A 19,614-nucleotide genomic window follows, 5' to 3' on the forward strand; every position below is an offset into this window, starting at 1 on the left:
TAGGAAACAAAGAAAACAAGTTTGCAATGACATATTCATGGTAGTAAATACACTGGACCCAACGTCCTATAGCTGTTTTCATCCTAGGATAGTGACATGTTCATTATGGCCCCTCAGACCCAGATGCGACACCGGAAACTGAGTCATACAATTTAATATTCTGCCCGGCAAGTGAATCTCTGAAAATCGAGTTATACCGCGAACTCTGGATACTTTTCTCTTCCTTCCACTCTTGTCTCACACACAAATACTACTTTTTGAATTGATTGTCTACATAGAAGTCTTAGAAGCCCAATTCTCTGCAAAGCAAACCGTTCACTTCAAGTGCTTAACACAGGAAAATTAATCCTTCTAATGTGTTGTTTCTGTCTGGAATTTACCAAGACTAAGTGGCTCATGGGAATCAACTTTATAAGAGTTAGTACATTCTTGTGATATAGGAGATTTTCAAATGATCTTCTCCTTTCCATATATCCAATCCAGCCCTCCCACTCAGAAAGTAGTCATCTGAATTGTCCTCAGGCCTTGTCCTCATTTCTTCTCTCTGCCAGTCTCTCACCCATTAATAACTGTCTCTGGTAGCATATCCTGAAGGTACTTAGACTGGGCTGATATGCTAAGCAAGCCATATTTCTTCATTACACAGAAAAAGAAACCACAATTTGTCATCAACATGACTCACCCAGACTTCTACCACCACGCCCAAGTGGCACAATAGGATGCATACTTGGGTTAGGTTTAACCAAGCAAGTAAAGCCTTAATGCAGAGCAAGATTTTGTGCATCAGCATGTCCCTAACGCCATCTCTCTTTGGTCATCTTTTATGATCTACTTGTTGCAGATCATTTCACATTACATAGTTAATGGTGTTGGGTTTAGTTCTATTTTTGTTTTTTCTCTACATTTCTGCTGTTTCAGGCTCAGATTGGCACATGAGCACAATGTACTCTTTCCAAGAGGCTCTTCAATGGCCTGCAAGCTCATCATAGGTCCAGATTTCCTTTCCTCTTGTGGAGAAAAAGTATTTCTTTGGTTATAATACTCAAAGTGATTTTGGACACTTGCATAATCCTGATTTTTTTAAAACTCAGTACATAAGAGATCCACTAATTTCTGGAGAGGGAAGAGTTGAGAGCACATACCAAGGACCATTTGGAATATTCTCCCAACCCGTTCCAGTTCTTCCTCCTCTGGAATAGAATCCCAGGGGCCTGCAGGACTCCATGACTTGTCCCCTTCCTCCTACCCCACAGGTGACTGGACCAAAGGTAGACCTGACCTGAACTGACCCAAACAGGTTTGCCTTCCTCACTGGGAGGTAGGGACCAGGTAAAGAAATTAAGAAAGAGACACAGAGAGAAAAACTTCCTAGGTGGCATAACTGTGACATGGAGCATGCAGACGAAGGATTCACTGTGGGAACCGACATTCCAGGAAGCCAGCCTGCAGAGAGGGATGGGGCAGGCCCACGAGGGAAGTGGAGAGGCGAGACAGAGATAGAGGAGGCCTGACTTGCTTGCAGCCCTCTAGCAATGAGTTGCCATCTCAAGTGAGGTCCAGCTGCATTCAGCTCTAGTTCTTGGGGGCCCCTTATATCCTTGGAACTGACTGCCCTTCTTTCTGTTTTACCTGGAACAATGGGCTTTTTCTCTTGCTTAACAACAAAAGAGTCTTGACAAATTCAAAGCATAACTAGAAAGCCCCTCCTCTCACTACTACACATCACTTTCACCAATTCTCTTAATGGGGAAAGGCATCCCCATTTGGCCATGGGCTACCATTCAAACCCTCTCCTCCCTGTTTGGCGTTCAGAGGAGAGGAAGAAATGTTGTCCTAAACCTTTCTTTTGCCTGCCTGCCTTCTCCTAGTCTTACCCACCCTTGTCCGTAGGAAGCCAGCTGTCTCCGCAGGGGAGGTCTTCCCACCCGGCCATGTGTGAACCATGTTCTCTTCCCTTCCAAGCAGCTTTCCACGTTGTTGTTCTTTCTGTAAAGTCCCCTCCTCTTACTATCCAAATCCCGCACACTCTCCTGGGCCAGCATAACCCCACATACGGTGAGAACTGGCCAATCACTTTCCCACTTTTTTCTCTTCCTTTGCTTATGTCCTTGAAATATTTCTACTACATATTTACTGTCCTTGAAACACGCTCAAGATCCTATGTTATGTGGAAAATGTGTTTACAAAATAGCATGTACATTACAGAGATATCGATAAAGCTGTATATCAATAAATAAACTGTGTGTTGGGATTTGGGGGTAATTTTACCTCTGTTTTATTTGCCCGGTTTATGTTTTCTTAGTTATTTTTACAATAAACACAAAATGTAAAATAAAAATAATATGAGGAAAAGTCTAAGCTCCTTGATCTGGCTTTTAAGGACTTCCATAATTTGAGTCCTCTTGAACTGTTCTCATTTATTCAGGTTAGCCCCTATTTTCAAATATTTTGCAATATGCTTGAAGATTCAGGTCATACTTTCTTATTTTTTCTTACTCTTCATTTTTCTTGTCCCTTAATTCTGATATAACAATAAGTTATTATTTAATTGACTTATTCTTGATAACATCTGAGTAAAGTCATACCAGAGCTTATACTATGTATAACTATGTGTACTCTTGAAAGATACAATATTCAGCCTTTCCTTGTTGGAGTCCCTGTGACCACTATTTCTGTCCCCAGCCTTTTTCCTCTGCAATACTTCAAGTATCACATCTTAAATTTTCCATTTTATCACTTTAATACAAGCGAGATGATCACATGTCCAAATCATGCTGGTCCAGTGTGGATCTTAAAATAAACAAATGGTAAATAATTCAGTCCTTCCGTGATTTCGGCCGAATGCTGTAAGTCAGCAGGCTCCATGACATAGGGCATTTAAGTGGAGGCTTCGGAGAGGAGTCACCTAAACATATATTTTCTTCCTTGTATATGACCATGGATTAGTTATATCTGTAGCTAGAATTATAATTAGGTACTATGGATTACTCAGTTCGGTCTTCTGCTTTATGTGTCTCCTCCAGAGTTTTAATTGAGCACTGTTTAATGTTTCAGCTAAAATGATATTAAGTCAATTATCTTTGCTTTAAAATATCTCTGTGACCCATTCACTTTGATTACCAAACAAAGCAAGAGGAAACATTACAACCAGAGATGGAAGAGACCTCAGGGTTGTCTAGATCTTGCATGGCCTGAATCGTGTGTCTTCCTAGGACCATCCCTGACAGTGGTCATGTGACCTCTGTCCAGGTGACTAGGGCAGGTAGGATTCTGTACTGCTGAAGCACATGGGCTCTAGACTCAGTTAAATATAGGTCTGAGTCACAGCTCTGATACCTAGCTGTGAGCTCTTAGACAATCTGCGGAATCTCTCTGAGACTCGGTATCTTTATCTGTAAAATGAGCCTACTAATCCATACCTTGCAGGGCTGTTATTTTTAAAAATGGGTTACAGCGACCTGATCTATGCACAGATTGAACATATGTCTTTATTTCTTCTCCCTCCTGAAACCCCACTAAAAGGAGAGTAAATGAATTTAAAACAAATAGGCAAGTTATAAACCCGCGAGGTTGAAGAGAATGGAATGGGAGACAATGAACAGATGTGAGACCGACAATGGCAAGTGGACAATGGCAAGTGGAAATGGAATGGTGGAAAGTGACTCTCACAGCCTGGGGAGCGACACCCTGCAGGCCTGTAGAGAAGCTACTGACCAGTGCGCCAGGTGGAATGTCACTTTGTAGCTTCAGGGTTTAGAGCTGGGACATGGGCTGAAACAGAGGGAGCTGGGCTAAAAATCATAGGTGGCACTTAGTGACTCAGGCCCTTTCTTCCCCCTCACACAGCGTGGTAACTATACCTTTCCAACCTCAGATGAGATGGCTGACTCACAAAGAGGACGCTGGAGAGAGGATAAGAAAATTAGAGGATTAATCCAGGACATGCAACAGCGGGGAGATAGAATCAAATAATATAGTTCTCAGGACTCTTCAGACATACTTATCCACTAGCCTCAGACGGACTTATCAAGGCGGAAACCAAGGTGGCAAAGGTGGCTTGATCTACGCCACAAAGCCGATCAGAGGGAGGACTTAGCTATCTGGCTCCTAGACTTCAAATATTTAACAGGACAAACAGTGGATCCTGGGAGAGGCTACACTCCCAGTCCCAAGCACCAGTGACCCTTCATGGGAGAAGAACTTTAATCATGCCTATTGAAACAAAATGTTGCAATATCAGACAGCCACTAAGGTCAGGAATACCTAGTAAAAGAAACACAGTAGTGCATTGTCCTTGCCAGCAACCAAGGGCTACAGGGGGGTGTGAGGCTTGCTGACCTGAAACACACACAAACCGTTCCTAAAAACAAATCAAGCAGCAGAAAGCTGAATCTTCTATCAACTTTAAATCCTTTTAGCAATTGTGTAAGATTAAACTGTATGAAATTGCTACCGCTGTAGGTCAAAAATCTTGAATATAGGCAAGTTTAGATGATTCAGCCTACTAATCGGAGTAGGGGGGCTTCTTCCCCTATGATTGCCTTTATTCCTGTAGCATAGCCATTCTTTTACGGAGATACCAACAACTCCTGCAACAAAAGTGTGAATACCATGTGCTGACACTCTTCAGAGCCCCGGGGATAGATGAGTGAGCAAGAGAGGTGAAGTCACTACTGGATGAGTCAGACTTGGCTTAACAGGCCATCTTTACTGAGTAGGATTCCCAGAGCCAAGGGCTGCAGAGTCAGTCTGACCTGTGATGAATTCCTGGCTCTGGGTTCTGTGTGACCATGAATGTGTGTTCACAGGGCAGAGAAGTACAAAATAAGTACCCTATAAATTGTACCTGTTATACTTATTAACATTTATTGTAGGAAACCTCCTTCAAAGATTTTTACCATTTCAAGAAAAATAATATGCAAATATTTTAACTTAAGTGCTAACACTTCAATGCACAGTGAGAAATAAATAGGTTTGTTAGGTCAGGAGCATAAACTTGACACTGTAGGTGCCTTCATGAGCGTGGCCAAGTGACGGTATTCTGTAAGAGTTAGCCTGGAACGACCAATGAGGAAGTGAGTCTTCAGACAAGTTCTGAAAGTGAGTTTTGAAAGAGGGGAAGAAGAAACAACTTTCATAAAAGGATCCCAAACAGAGCTCATGGGAAATAGAACCTAAAAGGTAGATTAGTCTTCACAGAGAAAAGTGATTATTTTTAGCCTTTCTTCCTAGGAATGTTGTGGAAACACAATCTAAGTCGAAAAGGTAGTTACTCTTTCTAGACTAAATGCCACAATCAGAATTCACATTTGCTGGGGACGTTTCCTAGTAGAGGAGGAAACTGGAGAAGGTCTGAGTTCACTTTGAACTGGGGTCTTTTATACTTGTGTCTTAATATTCCCCATTCTGAGTGTATTAGTTTGCTAGAGTGGCCACAACTTTAGCTAAGACTGGCTTAGGACAACAGAAATTTATTGTGTCACATTTCTGGAGGCTGCAAGTCCAAAAGCGGCGTGTCAGCAGGGTCATGCTCATTCTGAAGGTGCTGGGGGAGCAGCCGATTCAGGCTGTTGCCCTAGCTTCTCCATAGTTCCCCAGCTTAGGGCAGCATATGCACACAAGGCATTGTCCCTGTACACTCACCGATGTCCCAATTTCTCCTTTTTATGAGAAAAATAGGGCCCACCCCAATAACCTCAACTTAACTAGGTTATTTCTGTAAAACCCTATCTTTAAATAAGGTTGGATTCTGAGGTATGGGGGACACAACTAACCCTTAACACTGAGAAAAAGGAAACTGATCTAATCATAAAAAGTGATTTTGGCTAGTATAGCACAAAGTGCTACCTCTTGGGAAATAACCCAAAATTCATATAAGTAAAAATCCTATTTAAGCAAAAACAGTTTTTACAAAGCAAAGAAGTTTCTTTGCAAGAATGCTACTCTCACCACAGAACTATGTCATGTCTATTTGAATAACAAGTCCCCCTCAATGTATGATTTTGTGCAACCAATGCCTTTGGAGTCTGAACCGGATCTAATTAACAAACACAATATAATGAAACCAGAAGGGTACTGTTGAGCCTGCAGTATGGAGAACTGAGTTGTTAACAGGGTTGTTGATTTTCCTTCACAGTTCTGTATATGGCACCAGGCAGCAGCGAATCACCCAATGTTCTCTCTACCTACCACATCACAAACATGGCCACTGCCCCCAGTGGAAAAGCCAAACCATTCGCAGAAACAAAAATAGTCCAAGGCTCAGAATTATTCCAGAAAATGGTGGGAGAGAGGACTGTATGTGTATTGCAACTTTTCTTTTGCTAGTTCACAGCAGAAATTTCGGGCATCAGTCAAGCTTTCCCTTCCCCTCCTATAGTTCTAGAAAGCGAATTCTAGAAGCACAATTTATTTCAAGAAAGCAAAGTTAAAAATTTTAGAAATTCTGGGCGCCTGGGTGGCTCAGTTGGTTAAGCCTTCGGCTCAGGTCATGATCCCAAGGTCCTGGGGTTGAGTCCTGCATGGGGCTCCCTGCTCAGTGAGGACTCTGCTTCTCCCTCTACCCCCCAATTTGTGCTCTCTCTTTCTCTCTTGCAAAAATAAACAAATAAATAAACTTTAGAAATTCTAAGTGATAAAGTTTAATCTGTAAGTTATACATGCACCTAATACATATTTATTGATTATCTAAAACTGCAATTGAACAAAAAATACTGTGTATGTGTTTTAAAAAAACTGAGTAGAATAATAAGAAAAGATAGAAGTGAAAGGTAACTCTCCTCCCCACTCACATCCCTAATCTCCCTAGTTCCTCCCCAAAGGCAACCACTATTTGTAATTTTTTGTGTATCGTTCCAGAAATAGCCAGCACAAGAAATACATATGTGGTTATATAGAAAGTTCATAAAATATATATCTATTTTTTATTTTTACATAAAACTAGAATGCTATATATGGATTCTTCACACTGCCATTTTTAAAAGATTTTTTATTTATTTGAGAGAGAGAGCACATAAGCAGCAGGGAAGGAGAAGCAGGTTGCCCATCGAGTGAGGCACCAAGGTGCCCCTACTTTCTGTCTCTACAGATTTGCCTATTCTGACATTTCATATAAATGAATAATATATAACCTTTTGTAACTGACTAGTATTATTTTTATATTCTCCAGGTACACTCTGAAGAACAGATAGCTAAAGTACCTAGATTCACTTTTATCACTCCAGATATTAGATCTTTCATTTAAAAATATAATCTAATCCCCCACCCCAAAGCATCATACATCCCTCCATATGCAAACATTCCACTCCAAATTCCATGACAAATTTTGTTTTGTGTATAGCAAAGAATAAATACAGAGCCGAGGTTAGAAGCACTAAGCCACCTGACTCAAATGTTAACACTGTCACTTAGCAGCTGTGTAACCCAGGATTAATTATTCAACCTCTCTGGGCTTTAGTTTCCTCTAATATAACAGGAGGAAATTAATGTTTCCTCCTTCATGAGGGTGAAATGAACAAATATATGCAAAGTCTTTAAAAACTGAAAAGTTTCTAATACATAGTAAGTACTCTATATTTTTATTTATTTACTGTCATTATCAACTGTGAGAGCCATTCAATAGAATTAGTACCATGGAGTGTTTAGATAGGTCTCCTGACCTTCTGATCTGATATGATCAGAGATCATTTCAATTCCAAGTGTCCTTCTAAATTCTCCAGTCTATTTCTTTCATCTTTTGAAGAAGGAAGTTTAGCCTGGAAAAAAACCAATAATGTGTTCTTATGCATTCCATAAATTTTTACTGAAGACATATTGTGTGCCAGGCACAGCCTCAAGTTTTGTGAATAAGACCAAAATGACCCTTTTCATCACAGAGTCTAGCAGTGGGTGCAGATAAACAGTATGACAGGGATCAAAGAATGTATTAGTATGCACAAAGATTTCCCCTCCACGGGACCCTCTAGGAAGAATGATATCATCGCAGAAGAAAACAAGAGAAAGAAATAAGACAAAATAACATCTTCTGATTGTTTTTCGGAGAGTTTATAGAAGAAATTTTGGAGCATGGGGGAGATAATGGAAGTAAGATAAAAAGAGAAAGGACTTTTTAAAGATGTTTTGCTGAGTGTTCTGTGTGTCCACTCAGGCATTTTCAGTTGCAGTAAGAGGACTGGAGTAAAGATTGAAATGCTTTTAGTTACTTTTGGAATGCTGGACTGCTGTTTCTTTAAATAGAAACTGCATTTAGGACTAGGCCATGAGAATCGTGGACTTTATACATGTAATGCAGTGCTGCGGAAAGTTAGTACTTTGGGAAAGGAAAGGGAGGAGTATTCCAGGGGGTGGGAAATGAGCAAAGGCAGACCTGGGAAGAGCCAAGAATGTTCCAGGATCTGAAAGCAGGAGGGCATGGCTGGAGCACAGGTGTGTGAAGGCATAACGCTGCAGCTGGGGCTGCCCAGGACAAATCCTGCAGGTCCTGGGAGGATACAGTAAGGGATCTAAACTTCATCCTGTTGGCACTAAGGAACCATCAAGGACGGTAAACAAGGAAGAGAGATGATTCACACAGCACTAGTTAGTTGTTGGCCCCAGGAATACAACTGACTCAGAACTGAGCTCTTTTCATGGACCCATAGCCCCGAGGATGGACAGCCACAAACCTAAGGGAAATTAGTAAGGAAAGCAAAAGATACCTAGCTTACAGGAAGGCTTATAGCTTCCTAGCAGATAGGGGTGTCTTCTACCTACTTCCTTGTCTGCTGCCAGACCTATAGAGCAATTTTTTTTTCTTTTTGCTTTAAAAGCACTAGACAAAGGGCGCCTGGGTGGCTCAGTTGGTTAAGCGACTGCCTTCGGCTCAGGTCATGATCCTGGAGTCCTGGGATCGAGTCCCGCATCGGGCTCCCTGCTCAGCGGGGAGTGTGCTTCTCCCTCTGACCCTCCCCCCTCTCATGCTCTCTCTCTCTCTCATTCTTTCTCTCAAATAAATAAAATCTTAAAAAAAAAATAAAAGCACTAGACAAAACTAGAAAATAAAAAAATATATTTTGCCTTCATTTCTAATCATTCTTTGCAATCAAAATTTAAAATTGTTGTTTTTCTATATCTTGATTGCTAGTATTAACAGCACAGCCACTGCATGAAACAAATTGTTCTTCAGTGACACCTCTTAAAGGCAAAAGTCATTGTAAAACAGGGAGAAATTTAATTAAATGGGGAGTATTTTCAGACCTAATGTTTAGTTAAATAGCAACTGGATAGCATACTTTAGTAATACTAATTCCGCCCCCCCCCCCATTCTATTTGCAAAGTTTTCTGGTGGTCTATCACACCGAGGAATGTAATGGATGTGATAAGCTACCTGAATCCCCGTCAGGAATAGAAGAGTCCTTCTTCCAGCTCCTAGGAGTGCCACCAGCACACAGCCCTCATCTCTCAGCCCCCTTGGGCGTTGCCACAGCTGAAGGGAGCCACCTCTCTCCCCCTTCACCCTCAGCCATACCCAAGGACGAGGGATGCAGGCTCACAGGGGCTCAGCCCTCTCTCCGCAGCCCCCACCTGCTCCAAAGGGCACCCTGCCGTGGTCATTCCCTGCAGGGTTGGTTATAGGAGGTTTCTCCTGGGTCTGCATCCCACTCAACTTCTCCTTTGACCCATCCTTCCTTCCCTTCCACAGGTGTTGATCCCATGAGTCCACCCTAATAAATCCCTGAAAAGGGGATAGGGTCCTCGTCGTCCTTGGTCCACACAGGCAAGAAACAGGAAGTTCTGTCATGCTGAAGAACAAGGCCTGAAGGTATTTTGCAGGTGGTTTACTATCTTCAGGCATGAGATAGTGAAGGGTGAGAAGTAAAACCTAAGGGCCTAGTTATAGGTATGTGGATGACTCAAGTTCTTATTTGGTAACAGTGAAAACTAAAAAATACTTCATCTGCTGTTTATTCTCTTTCCTCTCTTTATCCTCTGTCCTTCCATCCTTCCATCTCCATCCTTTCTCCCTACAGCCACCCCAGCAGCCTCCCATACACAAGCCCAGTGTGATCTGAAAAGCAAGGTGTCTTAGTCCATTCAGGCTGGCTGTAACAAAATACCACAGGCTGGGGAGCTTGTAGTACAGAAATGTTTTTCTAGAAGTTCTGGAGGCTGGAAGTCTGTGATCAGGGTGCCAGTATAGTCCAGTGAGGGCTCTCTTCCCAGCTGCTGACTTCTGCTTGTATCCTCACATGGCAGAAGGGGCAAGGGAGTTCCCCTGGGACATCTTTTGTAAAGGCACTAATCTCCATGAGAGCTCGACCCTCGTGAATTAATCATCTCCCAAAGCCCCCATCTCCTAATGCTACCACATTGGGCATTAGGATTCTAATATGGGAACATACGGGGCAAAAAAACATTCAGACCATAGCACGTGGCAAAGCTCCTGTGCTCTAAACATAGTCTCCTACTACTGACTAGCACACGTTCATCTTCTTTATGCACAGACTTCACACTGAAGCCATTCTTCTGGATAATGCAACAGTCAGCAGCATGAAGCTCCTACTCAGATACATGCACATTATAAGGGAAAGGAGGCTTTGAGAGCCTTTGCATATTTTGCCCTATTTGCAAAGATTCTTCTTTTCTTTCAGGCTTACTCAGGAAAATGTCACTATGGAGGGGAGCAAACCTGGCAGAGAGTCTCAAGATGGTAGATAGGACAGGTAAGTTTCAGTGGGATCGGACGTCAGCCAGAAGGTCTGGGTTTCTGGGGTTAACTTCCATTCCAGAAGTATGTGGTGGTGTAGAAAGAAATACCATCCAAAAGAAGGGACTATTGAAACCCTGAGTACCTCAGAAAACTACTCTGCCTCCTCCTCAATCTTACCCACTGGCTGGGTTACTAAAAACCTCTCAGCTGTCAGATCTCATGGACACTCTTCATTCACTGTCTGACCCAACCTTTGAGTGAAATGTTAGGTTGCGGACCAGCCCTTCCTTTTAGAAGTCACTCGACCCTTGGCCTCTGGTACCTACTTCTTTACTAGCTTCCTTCTGCCCCACTGTTGCTCCTTCTGGCTTTTTCTCCAGACTCCATCCTGTTTTTTCTCATTTTACATGTTTCCTGATGAGAAGTGATGAGCTCCTGAACAGCTACAGCAGTAGTGGGGATGAAGAGAAGATACAGTGTGGAGGTTATGTGGAAGAGGTTTCAGTTCCATCAAGTCAAACATGGGGGGAGGAAGAAGCCTCTGAACTGCCCCCCTCCCCAGGTAGCCCACCCCACAGTCAGAGTGAAAAGTCCCTCAGGATCCTATAGCACTCTTGGAATACCTCGGCCAGCCCTTACCCTTACCCTTGTCCCATGGTCATGTGGTGGTGAATTTGTCTGTCTTTCCTCCTAAACTGTGAGGTCCCCAGTACCTCCACAGAGCCTGACACACTGCAGTCATCCTGTTACTGAGTAAATAAAGGAATGCAGTACTTAAAATGTGTGCAAATAAAAATATAGCAAATGTTGCCATATATATTTAAAATGATCTTCCTTAAGATGCTCTACTGCTGGTCGTGGTATCAAAGTTCAAATTCCTCACTGAGTTCAAGAGAAAGGGAAATCACCACCCTCTTCTTCATCTTATTTGTAATTTTTCTTGACTCATAGTCATCAGTGCATAGTTTAGCCCATAATTGTTCTGTTTATGTGACTGACAACCCTTCAGCAAAGCCTGAAGGCTAATGTCATTAACTCTTATAGATTTTGATATCAATTATATAACCTAGCACGGTAGCTGCTCAGTAAATAGTAAGTGGGCAAATGGATTGATTACTCCTAAACTTGGGCCAGCAGCTCCAGCCAGATGGGTAAGTATTTTTATATTTCCTGTACTGCCCCCACCCTCTCTAATTCTGTCCACATCCCACCAGCCAGCCTGCCCACTCAAGCCTCCTTTCCCTTCCTAAAATCACCAAAATCCAGAGAACCCCAAACTCCCAAAACACATATGTACTTACCCATACTTGTACATGTCTCATTGTCACCCAGATGATCATGTGTTACAAATGCCATATGACTTCCGCTAAACTCTAAGTTCCTGGAGGGCAGGCAATGTGTATTTTTTTTTAAAGATTTTATTTATTTATTTGACAGAGACACAGCGAGAGAGGGAACACAAGCAGGGGGAGTGGGAGAGGGAGAAGCAGGCTTCCCGCTGAGCAGGGAGCCCGAGGTGGGGCTCCATCCCAGGACCCTGGGATCATGACCTGAGCCGAAGGCAGATGCTTAACGACTGAGCCACCCAGGCGCCCTGGGAATATGTATTTTTATCTTTCTATCATTCCCTCTACAATTTCTTCCAGCACTTTACATGCATGAAAGACTTTCGAGAAATATAAAACTGGTTTAAGTTCAATTTTAAATATTCTGTTAGAAAATACGTCAAATTTTAATCAACAAACCATTCCTCTTCCAGAGTTAGAATAGTCAGGGTTCTAAAACCTGAGCCTAGGCCCTCTAGGCCTAGGTAAGTAAGGACATATTTCTGGTTCCTGGGCCTAGAGATGGGGCTGCATATCACCTGGCCCCTGTAGCTTCTGTGTTTGTTTAAATTACTGTAGGTGTTTGGTTGCAATCATAAAGTCATTTTTTCAGGCTTATGACATATTTTCCCCAATTATGAATGTAATTTATGCCACCAACCGATTTTTCTTGAATGGACAATGATGATAGACCCCCTATCCAAGTCATTTCATTTTTGTGTATAAATTCTCACACTGTAGTCTGTTCCTTGGAAATACTAGTTACATAGATAATAAGTAAAACCTTTTAAGAGGAAATCCATTTAAATCATCCCTCGCTGTTTCCCCCATGAAGAATGCTGCTAGCCAGTAAAGGAAGTCAAAATCCCTAAAAATGAGAGGGGAGAGGGAAACAGTTCATCCCGCCAAGCTCAGTATAGCACGACAAATCTCCTACAATCTGGCTCTCTCTCCGCAACTATCTAAAACACACCACTACAGAAATTGGTCACCCCCAGGTCTAAAGTGTCAATGTCATTGCAGGGAAACAGGCCTTTTCAGGCGGGTCTGATCACAAACACGCAGAATGGGAGGCCAACAGTCTCAGCAGATGAGCGTTTTCTAGACAGGCTTGTATTTCACTTCCAAGCCCAAACCAGGAAGTGTTGTTTAAGATGAGTCAAACACTAAAAACACTTTGGCCTCGGAAACCAAACCGACCAGACTCCAGAAAGGCTATAGGGGTTTAAATTTGGGACTATTCTTCGGTTTGGATTGGAACCTACAGCTTCCTACCCGTAAGACGTTTTAAACTTTCCCAAAATTGCACCCCCCCCAAAAAAAAACCCAAAGTGAGATGACATAAAAGACACAGAGGCGAGCGTACACACCTACACAAAACACACACATCTATACAAACACGTGCACAGACCAGTTTGTTTTTGTGATCCGCTTCCTTATCTAGACAGTCCAGGCTTGGGCCAGATTTGAGTTGGTAAATTCTTCTCCAAACTAAACCAGGGCAGATTGCAGAAAAGCTGTTTAATTCCGGAGATTTTTAAGAAGTGTCGAGGCGTGGCCAGGCCACGCCCGGGTCCCGCTTTCCCGTTGCACAACTGAAAGCCATGTCTGGGCAAGTCGAAGGAGGAACCCTGAGACCTCCAGCCCCTCCTCCCTGCGACCACGGGGAGCAGCGGAGTCCTGGGAGGCGGGGAGGATCTCTGGATGTAGAAAACGGGGCCGAGGGTGTTAAGTTTTAGCCCCGGGAGCCCCGGACCGCTACAACGCTGACAGCAGCCAGCCGCGCGCAGGAAGGGGAGGAGCCGACCGGGCAAGGGGGAGCCACCGCGCGGGATCGGGGCTGGGTCGGAAAAGCTGCCTCACGGGCGCGCCCTCCGGCCCCTCCGCTCCTTCCCTCCCTCCCCGGGCCTCCCTTCTAGTCTCCGCTGCGCCCTCCCCGAGGCAGCGTTTGCAGCGGCCTTGCCATGTCTCAGCCGGGCCAGAAGCCCGCCGCCTCCCCGCGGCCCCGGCGCGCTGCAGCGGCCCGCCATACACAGGAGGTGAGTGGCGCTCCTCCGGGAGCCGCAGGGCTGAACGCTGGGGAGACCCCAGCCCCGGAGCTGTGGGCCACCTCTTCTGGGCGTAGCCTGCCTGACCTCCCGGCCCGTGCGCCCCCTCCCTGGCCGGGGAAGGGCGCGGGGCTCAGGACCGGCCGCTGCGCAGGTGGCTGGAGGTGGCCGGGTATTCCCTATAGCCAAGCGCGCTGGGCGTGGCGCGAGCTCAACAGGGGGTGGCCCGCGTCGGAAAAAGTTGGATGGTGAGAGGTGGGTGAAATGACGATAGGGATGAAAGGGGGAAAAAGTTCATTCGGGACCCCCAGAGTTGGGGGGGTAGTTTAACTGGACGACGAAATCCTCTCTTCCGTGTAAAAGCCAGGCTGCAGGGCGTGGCTGCCCGGAGAAATAAAACATCTTCCCTAACTAACCTCGAGCAAATCGGGCAGGGTGGGGCCAGCCGGCGGGGGCGGGGCCTGCTTCGGGCGCCGCCCAGGTGCCTTGCCTCCTGAAGGCTTCAGGGCTTGCAGAGCTCAGAGCTCGCCAGCTCCAAGGCAGAAGTGGGAGCCCCGTGCCTGCTGCTCCGCACTCCGCGTCTTCGCCGGGCCCTCTGCCGCGCGGCTCAGAGCAAACCGGTTGTCGCCATGGCATTCGCAAGCTGGTGGTACAAGACGGTAAATAGGAGGGGTAGTGCTTGGGCAGAAGGGAGTGTGTTTGCTTTGTCTTTTCCGGAGTGCGGATGAAGTATTGTCCGGGTGTTGGCTGGGAAAGGGTGGGTACCAGGGGCGACCTCCTCTTAGGACTTCAGGTTAGGCTCCGGGAGAGGCCGAGACTCACCCTACTGTGGTATGCACGAGCACGCCCGGGCGTGCGAGTCGATGTGAGCAGATGCAGGAGGCGCTGCTCCTCTCACAAGTTGAACGGGACAGGAATTGTTGCTGGAGGAATTCCGCCCCTGGATGCGGATTCCTGGATGAACTCAGCTCGTAAGAGCAGAGATCTAATGTTTTTAACTTGTAAGCAAAGCTCGAAGCTTTTAGAGAAATGTTCTTGGACATGCATTTTCCAACACAAAGAAGGAGAGACAGCCTGAATGGGAGGCAAGGAGAAAACCCAGAACTCCGAGGAGCAGAAGCAAGTGAGATCAAGACCTTTGTTGAGAATGAGACAGAGAGAGCAAGAGCGGTTCTGTACTTTATTCCACAAAAAATACACAAAAGTTGTGTTGATAGGTGAGAATCAAAATATTTATATCCCACTGATTGATTGATTATGTGAGAATTTCAAAAACTTAGTTTAAGTACACCTCTTTCTCAGCGTGTGGTATTGGGAAAAGCAAGGTTATTGTAATCAGACACTCTTTAGAGAAAACCTTATATTGGAATCAGTAAACTGTCACTGATAAGCCAGTGGCCCTTCACTGAGCGTCTACTCTGTGCCAAGGCGGGTACTAGCCTCCAAGTACACAGTGGAGAATAAGACGATAGTTCTTTTTCTAAAAGGGCAGTGAGTCAACCTTTCTGAACCTGTTTCCACATCTGTAAAAAGAGGGTTATAATAGGCACCACATAAGGGATTGTGGGGACTGATAAGATTCATAAATCAAAGTACCATACCCATATACTTTTAATGATTGGGAATTACAGTTTCCCTTTAGATATTTCATTGTAATTGTTTCTCATTACGTTTTCTTATTTCTGTGCTAAAAGCAAAAGTTTGCTTTGAGTCATTATTGTCCTAAGGTTCTTATCAAAATGCACCACATGAATTATCTGCAAATATGGATAGCAGTATTTCAGAGTTGATATCGGACTTCGCTTTCCAATTCATGATTCTCTAAAAGAAATTATGCTGGAATATTTGAAGTAGTTTAAATCAGTGCTTTTAACCCTGTTATTTTTTTAAAAAGTTTTTGAAAAGATTTTATTTATTTGAGAGAGAGATCATGTGCGCGCCAGAGTGGAGATGGGGGAGAAGTAGAGGAAGAGAGAGAAGCAGACACCCTACTGAGAAGTGAGCCCTATGCCAGACTCTATCCCAGCACCCTGAAATCATAACCTGACCCAAAGGTAGAAGTTTAACCTACTGAGCCACCCAGGCGCCCCTAACCCTGTTATGTTTAGGCATAGTCCGTCATTTTGCTAAAATCTCTCTTATAATCCAATTTGGGAACTACTATAAAATTTTTTTGCCTCTTAGAATCAGCAAACTGTCTGCAATCAGCTTTGATTCTTCCCAAACCAGTGCCATCTGAAAGAAATTTTGTGAGAATCACATAGGTAATTTAAAATTTCCTAGTAGCCACATGAACAAAAGCAAATACAGGTGAAATTAATGCTAATAATATATTTTATTTAACCCACTATATTCCAAACATTATTTCAACATATAATCAATGTACAAACCATTGAGATATTTTAGATCTTCTTTTTTATATTAATTCTTCAAAATCCAGTGTTCATTTTATACTTATAGCAATTCATACTTGCTACATTTCAAGTACTCAGAAGGCATCAGTGGGTAAGGGCAATGGTACTGGACAATATAGCTCTAGACACAGCTTCCTAACCATTTTTGTTTGATGGTTATGAGGGGGTGATCATGACCATTTTGAGAATTAAATGAAAGCTACTGACCATTTTCCCTCAGCAAAATACACACACAAATACACAAAAGCTCACCCATAAATCCTCTAAAGGTCCACGGAGCCAATTTATAACACATATATTTCGCATATATAAAATATGAATTATAATATACAATAATATGATATATAATATAATTATATAGTATTATATACTCTGTAATATAATGTAATTATATAGTGTTATATACTGTACAATATATGATGTTATATACCATTATAGTTATATAATATATAAATATATGATTTATATATTATATATGTATTTTTATCATGAATTTTATATAGTATATATTATGACATATATGATATATATAATGCTTCTGGTAGATCCTATAATTAAAGTATCTTTACTAGGATCCTTTAAATACTGAAAAAGATTGTGAATGACCTAACTTTAAAAATCTAGGCAGCATAAGATAAAATAATTAAAAAATATATCTATGATGTTGTTTAAGGGAGTGCTACCTATAAAGCCAGTCAGTGAAACACATTACAATGTATATTTCCACCATCAATATCATTGATCTTATCTTCCAAAGAATTATGTGATTGTAGAAAAAAAAAAAAACCAACAAAACAACTTTAAAAAGCTAGATCTGAAAAACATCCGATGAGCATCATAATGATGAAGCATGAAGGAGAGTAAATTTGGTTGATATCAGGAATCACATTCCTGAGTCATAAGTTGACTTGATTAGGCCATGTTAATTAAAGGTGTTTCTTAGTCTAATTAGAGCCATGGGCCCAGTGCCAGCATGATCAAGGAGCCCAGTCATTTGGGAGGTCCCATCATTGTGGCCAGTCTGGGAAGAGTGTCAGAAGCCTTCCTGGCAGGACAAACCACTTGGCTGCAATGACTTTTAGGAGTAAGGAATGCAAATTATAGAATCTGAAAAAAGGGCACAGGCCTTAGAGTGTCTGGGAGAATGGAGGTCAGACACAACTTTGCCCTTTTGGTTGATATTCTAAACTGGTTTGCTTCCCATTGCAGATAAGACTTTTTAAATTAGGAGTAACATCTGATGATGTTCTCTAACCAGTTTTGGCACTTCCCAGAAAGTAAATTATATCCTACAAGTGCTTTTTTAAAGAATGGTGTAGCTTGCTGTGGGTGGAAACATGGGTGGCCATTTGAGATTCTCAGGTGAGTGGGTAGGCATTTAGTTCTGAGTAGGTTGTCTGGTGTAATACAAGACTTCTCTAAGTAGCCCATTTTTATTCTATTCTGTTCCTTTTTGTTTTGTTTGTTTGTTTAATTTTTATGGTGGTAAAATATACACATAAAATTTGCCATCTTAACCATTTGTAAGTGTAAAGTTAAGTGGAATTAAGTACATTCATATACTTTTTTAAAATTTTATTTGTTTAAGTAATCTTAAATACACCCAACATGGCGTTCAAACCCAGGACCCCGAGATCGAGAGTAGCACGCTCCTCCAACTGAGGCAGCTAGGCACTGTGTGCACATTCATATTGTGCAACCATCACCACCATCTATCTCCAGAACTCTTTTTATCTTGCAAAACTAAAACTATAAAGCCATTAAAAATAAATGCCCGTTCAGTTTGTATAATCTGCTTGAATACATAGCACTGTGTTCAAGTATCTGTGTTGCTTTTTCTTCGTATTCTGTTGTAAAAAAAAAAAAAGTGTATCAGGTGTCTTTCAGTTAAGAAAAATGTGAAATAACTCCATCCAGTGAACACTATTTATGTAAGTTGCCTTCTCAGTTGGAGGAGGTATTTATCCCAGGGAGAAAAGGGGTCTATGGTTAGAGTTTCCTTAAAAAAGTATGGAATTCATTTTGACTGTTGAGAACTCATAGAACACAAAAATAATTTGGTAAAGGCCAAATATGTTCACAGGTAATTATTGTTCACCTACTACGGTCAGGTTCTGTAAAGAGTTCCATGGACATAGCAATTGTGCATTTCTCATAGATAAAAATCACAAGTGCATCCTAATGACTACTATAAAAGCAACAAAGTAACTATTGAAATTCTCATGGCATCTTCTTTGCCTTAGAGAAAATTCAAAAAGCCTTACTGCAGGTAGATCCCAGAAGCTGAACTTGGCAAAGAGGCAGTCGATGCTACCTCTGAAAACTGGACAAAAGGAGCATGCCCGTAACAGTGTCATCTTGACTTATCCATGAGAATGTTAAAGTGTTAGGAAGAAGCATACATGGAGTTTAGGAGAAACATCGAGATTTCAGAATTATGGCCATGCAGTTAATCCATAATATGTGTCTTTTATAGAATCCCAAAGAACGTTATCCTGTAATTTTAGAGTTTGATAGCAAATGTTTTTAGAGGAGCAGAAGGATATCATGTATTAACAGGCCAGACCTTTTATTTACTTATATTTCTTGAGTAATTATTCTCCATACAATATTTAGCACATGGTAGCTACTCACCGATTTTTTAAAAAATAAATCAACTCTATTCTTCTCTATGAGTTTAGAGATTTTAGTTTGAAAACAAAGGGAAATGGCTAAGATATTACCTTTGGATGACTCTAGGGAGATACATATGCTTGAGATAAGAGGCTTCTAATTTTTTCAAAACTTTTTATCACAGAAGAGAGGATAATACAATGAACTCTTCATATACACATCATCTTTAATAATTATCAACCTGATAATATTGTGCCACACTTCCTTTATTTAGCTCTCAGCCCCACCAACACACCTAGCACACGCACGCACACACACACACGCACATACACACACACCTCTCCCTTCCAAAATATTTTATTTTATGTTATTTATTTTATTGTTTTCTTTACAAAGAGAGTGTGAAGGAGCGGAGGGAGAGAGAGAATCTTAAGCAGGCTCCACATCCAGCACGGAGCCCCATGCAGGGCTGGCTCTCAAGACCCTGATATCATGAGATCATAACCTGAGTTGAAATCAAGAGTTGG

General features: G+C 42.5%; 1 protein-coding gene across 14 annotated transcripts in view; it reads left to right on the forward strand.

Moving 5' to 3' along the window:
* The first annotated feature begins 13,827 nt into the window (after positions 1–13,827).
* Positions 13,828–19,614, forward strand: part of CAST (calpastatin) — a 109,210-nt gene continuing 103,423 nt past the window's right edge. For 13 of the 14 annotated variants that reach the window (XM_027605322.2, XM_027605324.2, XM_027605323.2 and 10 more), the window contains exon 1: positions 13,828–14,051. In XM_027605322.2, coding sequence (XP_027461123.1) covers positions 13,977–14,051 — 75 coding nt within the window. In that variant the 5' untranslated portion in view covers positions 13,828–13,976. Of the gene's footprint in view, positions 14,052–14,576; positions 14,720–19,614 lie in introns of those variants that run through there. The other variant, XM_027605329.2, reaches the window with a different exon arrangement.

The sequence above is a fragment of the Zalophus californianus genome, chromosome 5, assembly GCF_009762305.2.
Source record: "Zalophus californianus isolate mZalCal1 chromosome 5, mZalCal1.pri.v2, whole genome shotgun sequence".
NCBI lineage: Eukaryota > Metazoa > Chordata > Mammalia > Carnivora > Otariidae > Zalophus > Zalophus californianus.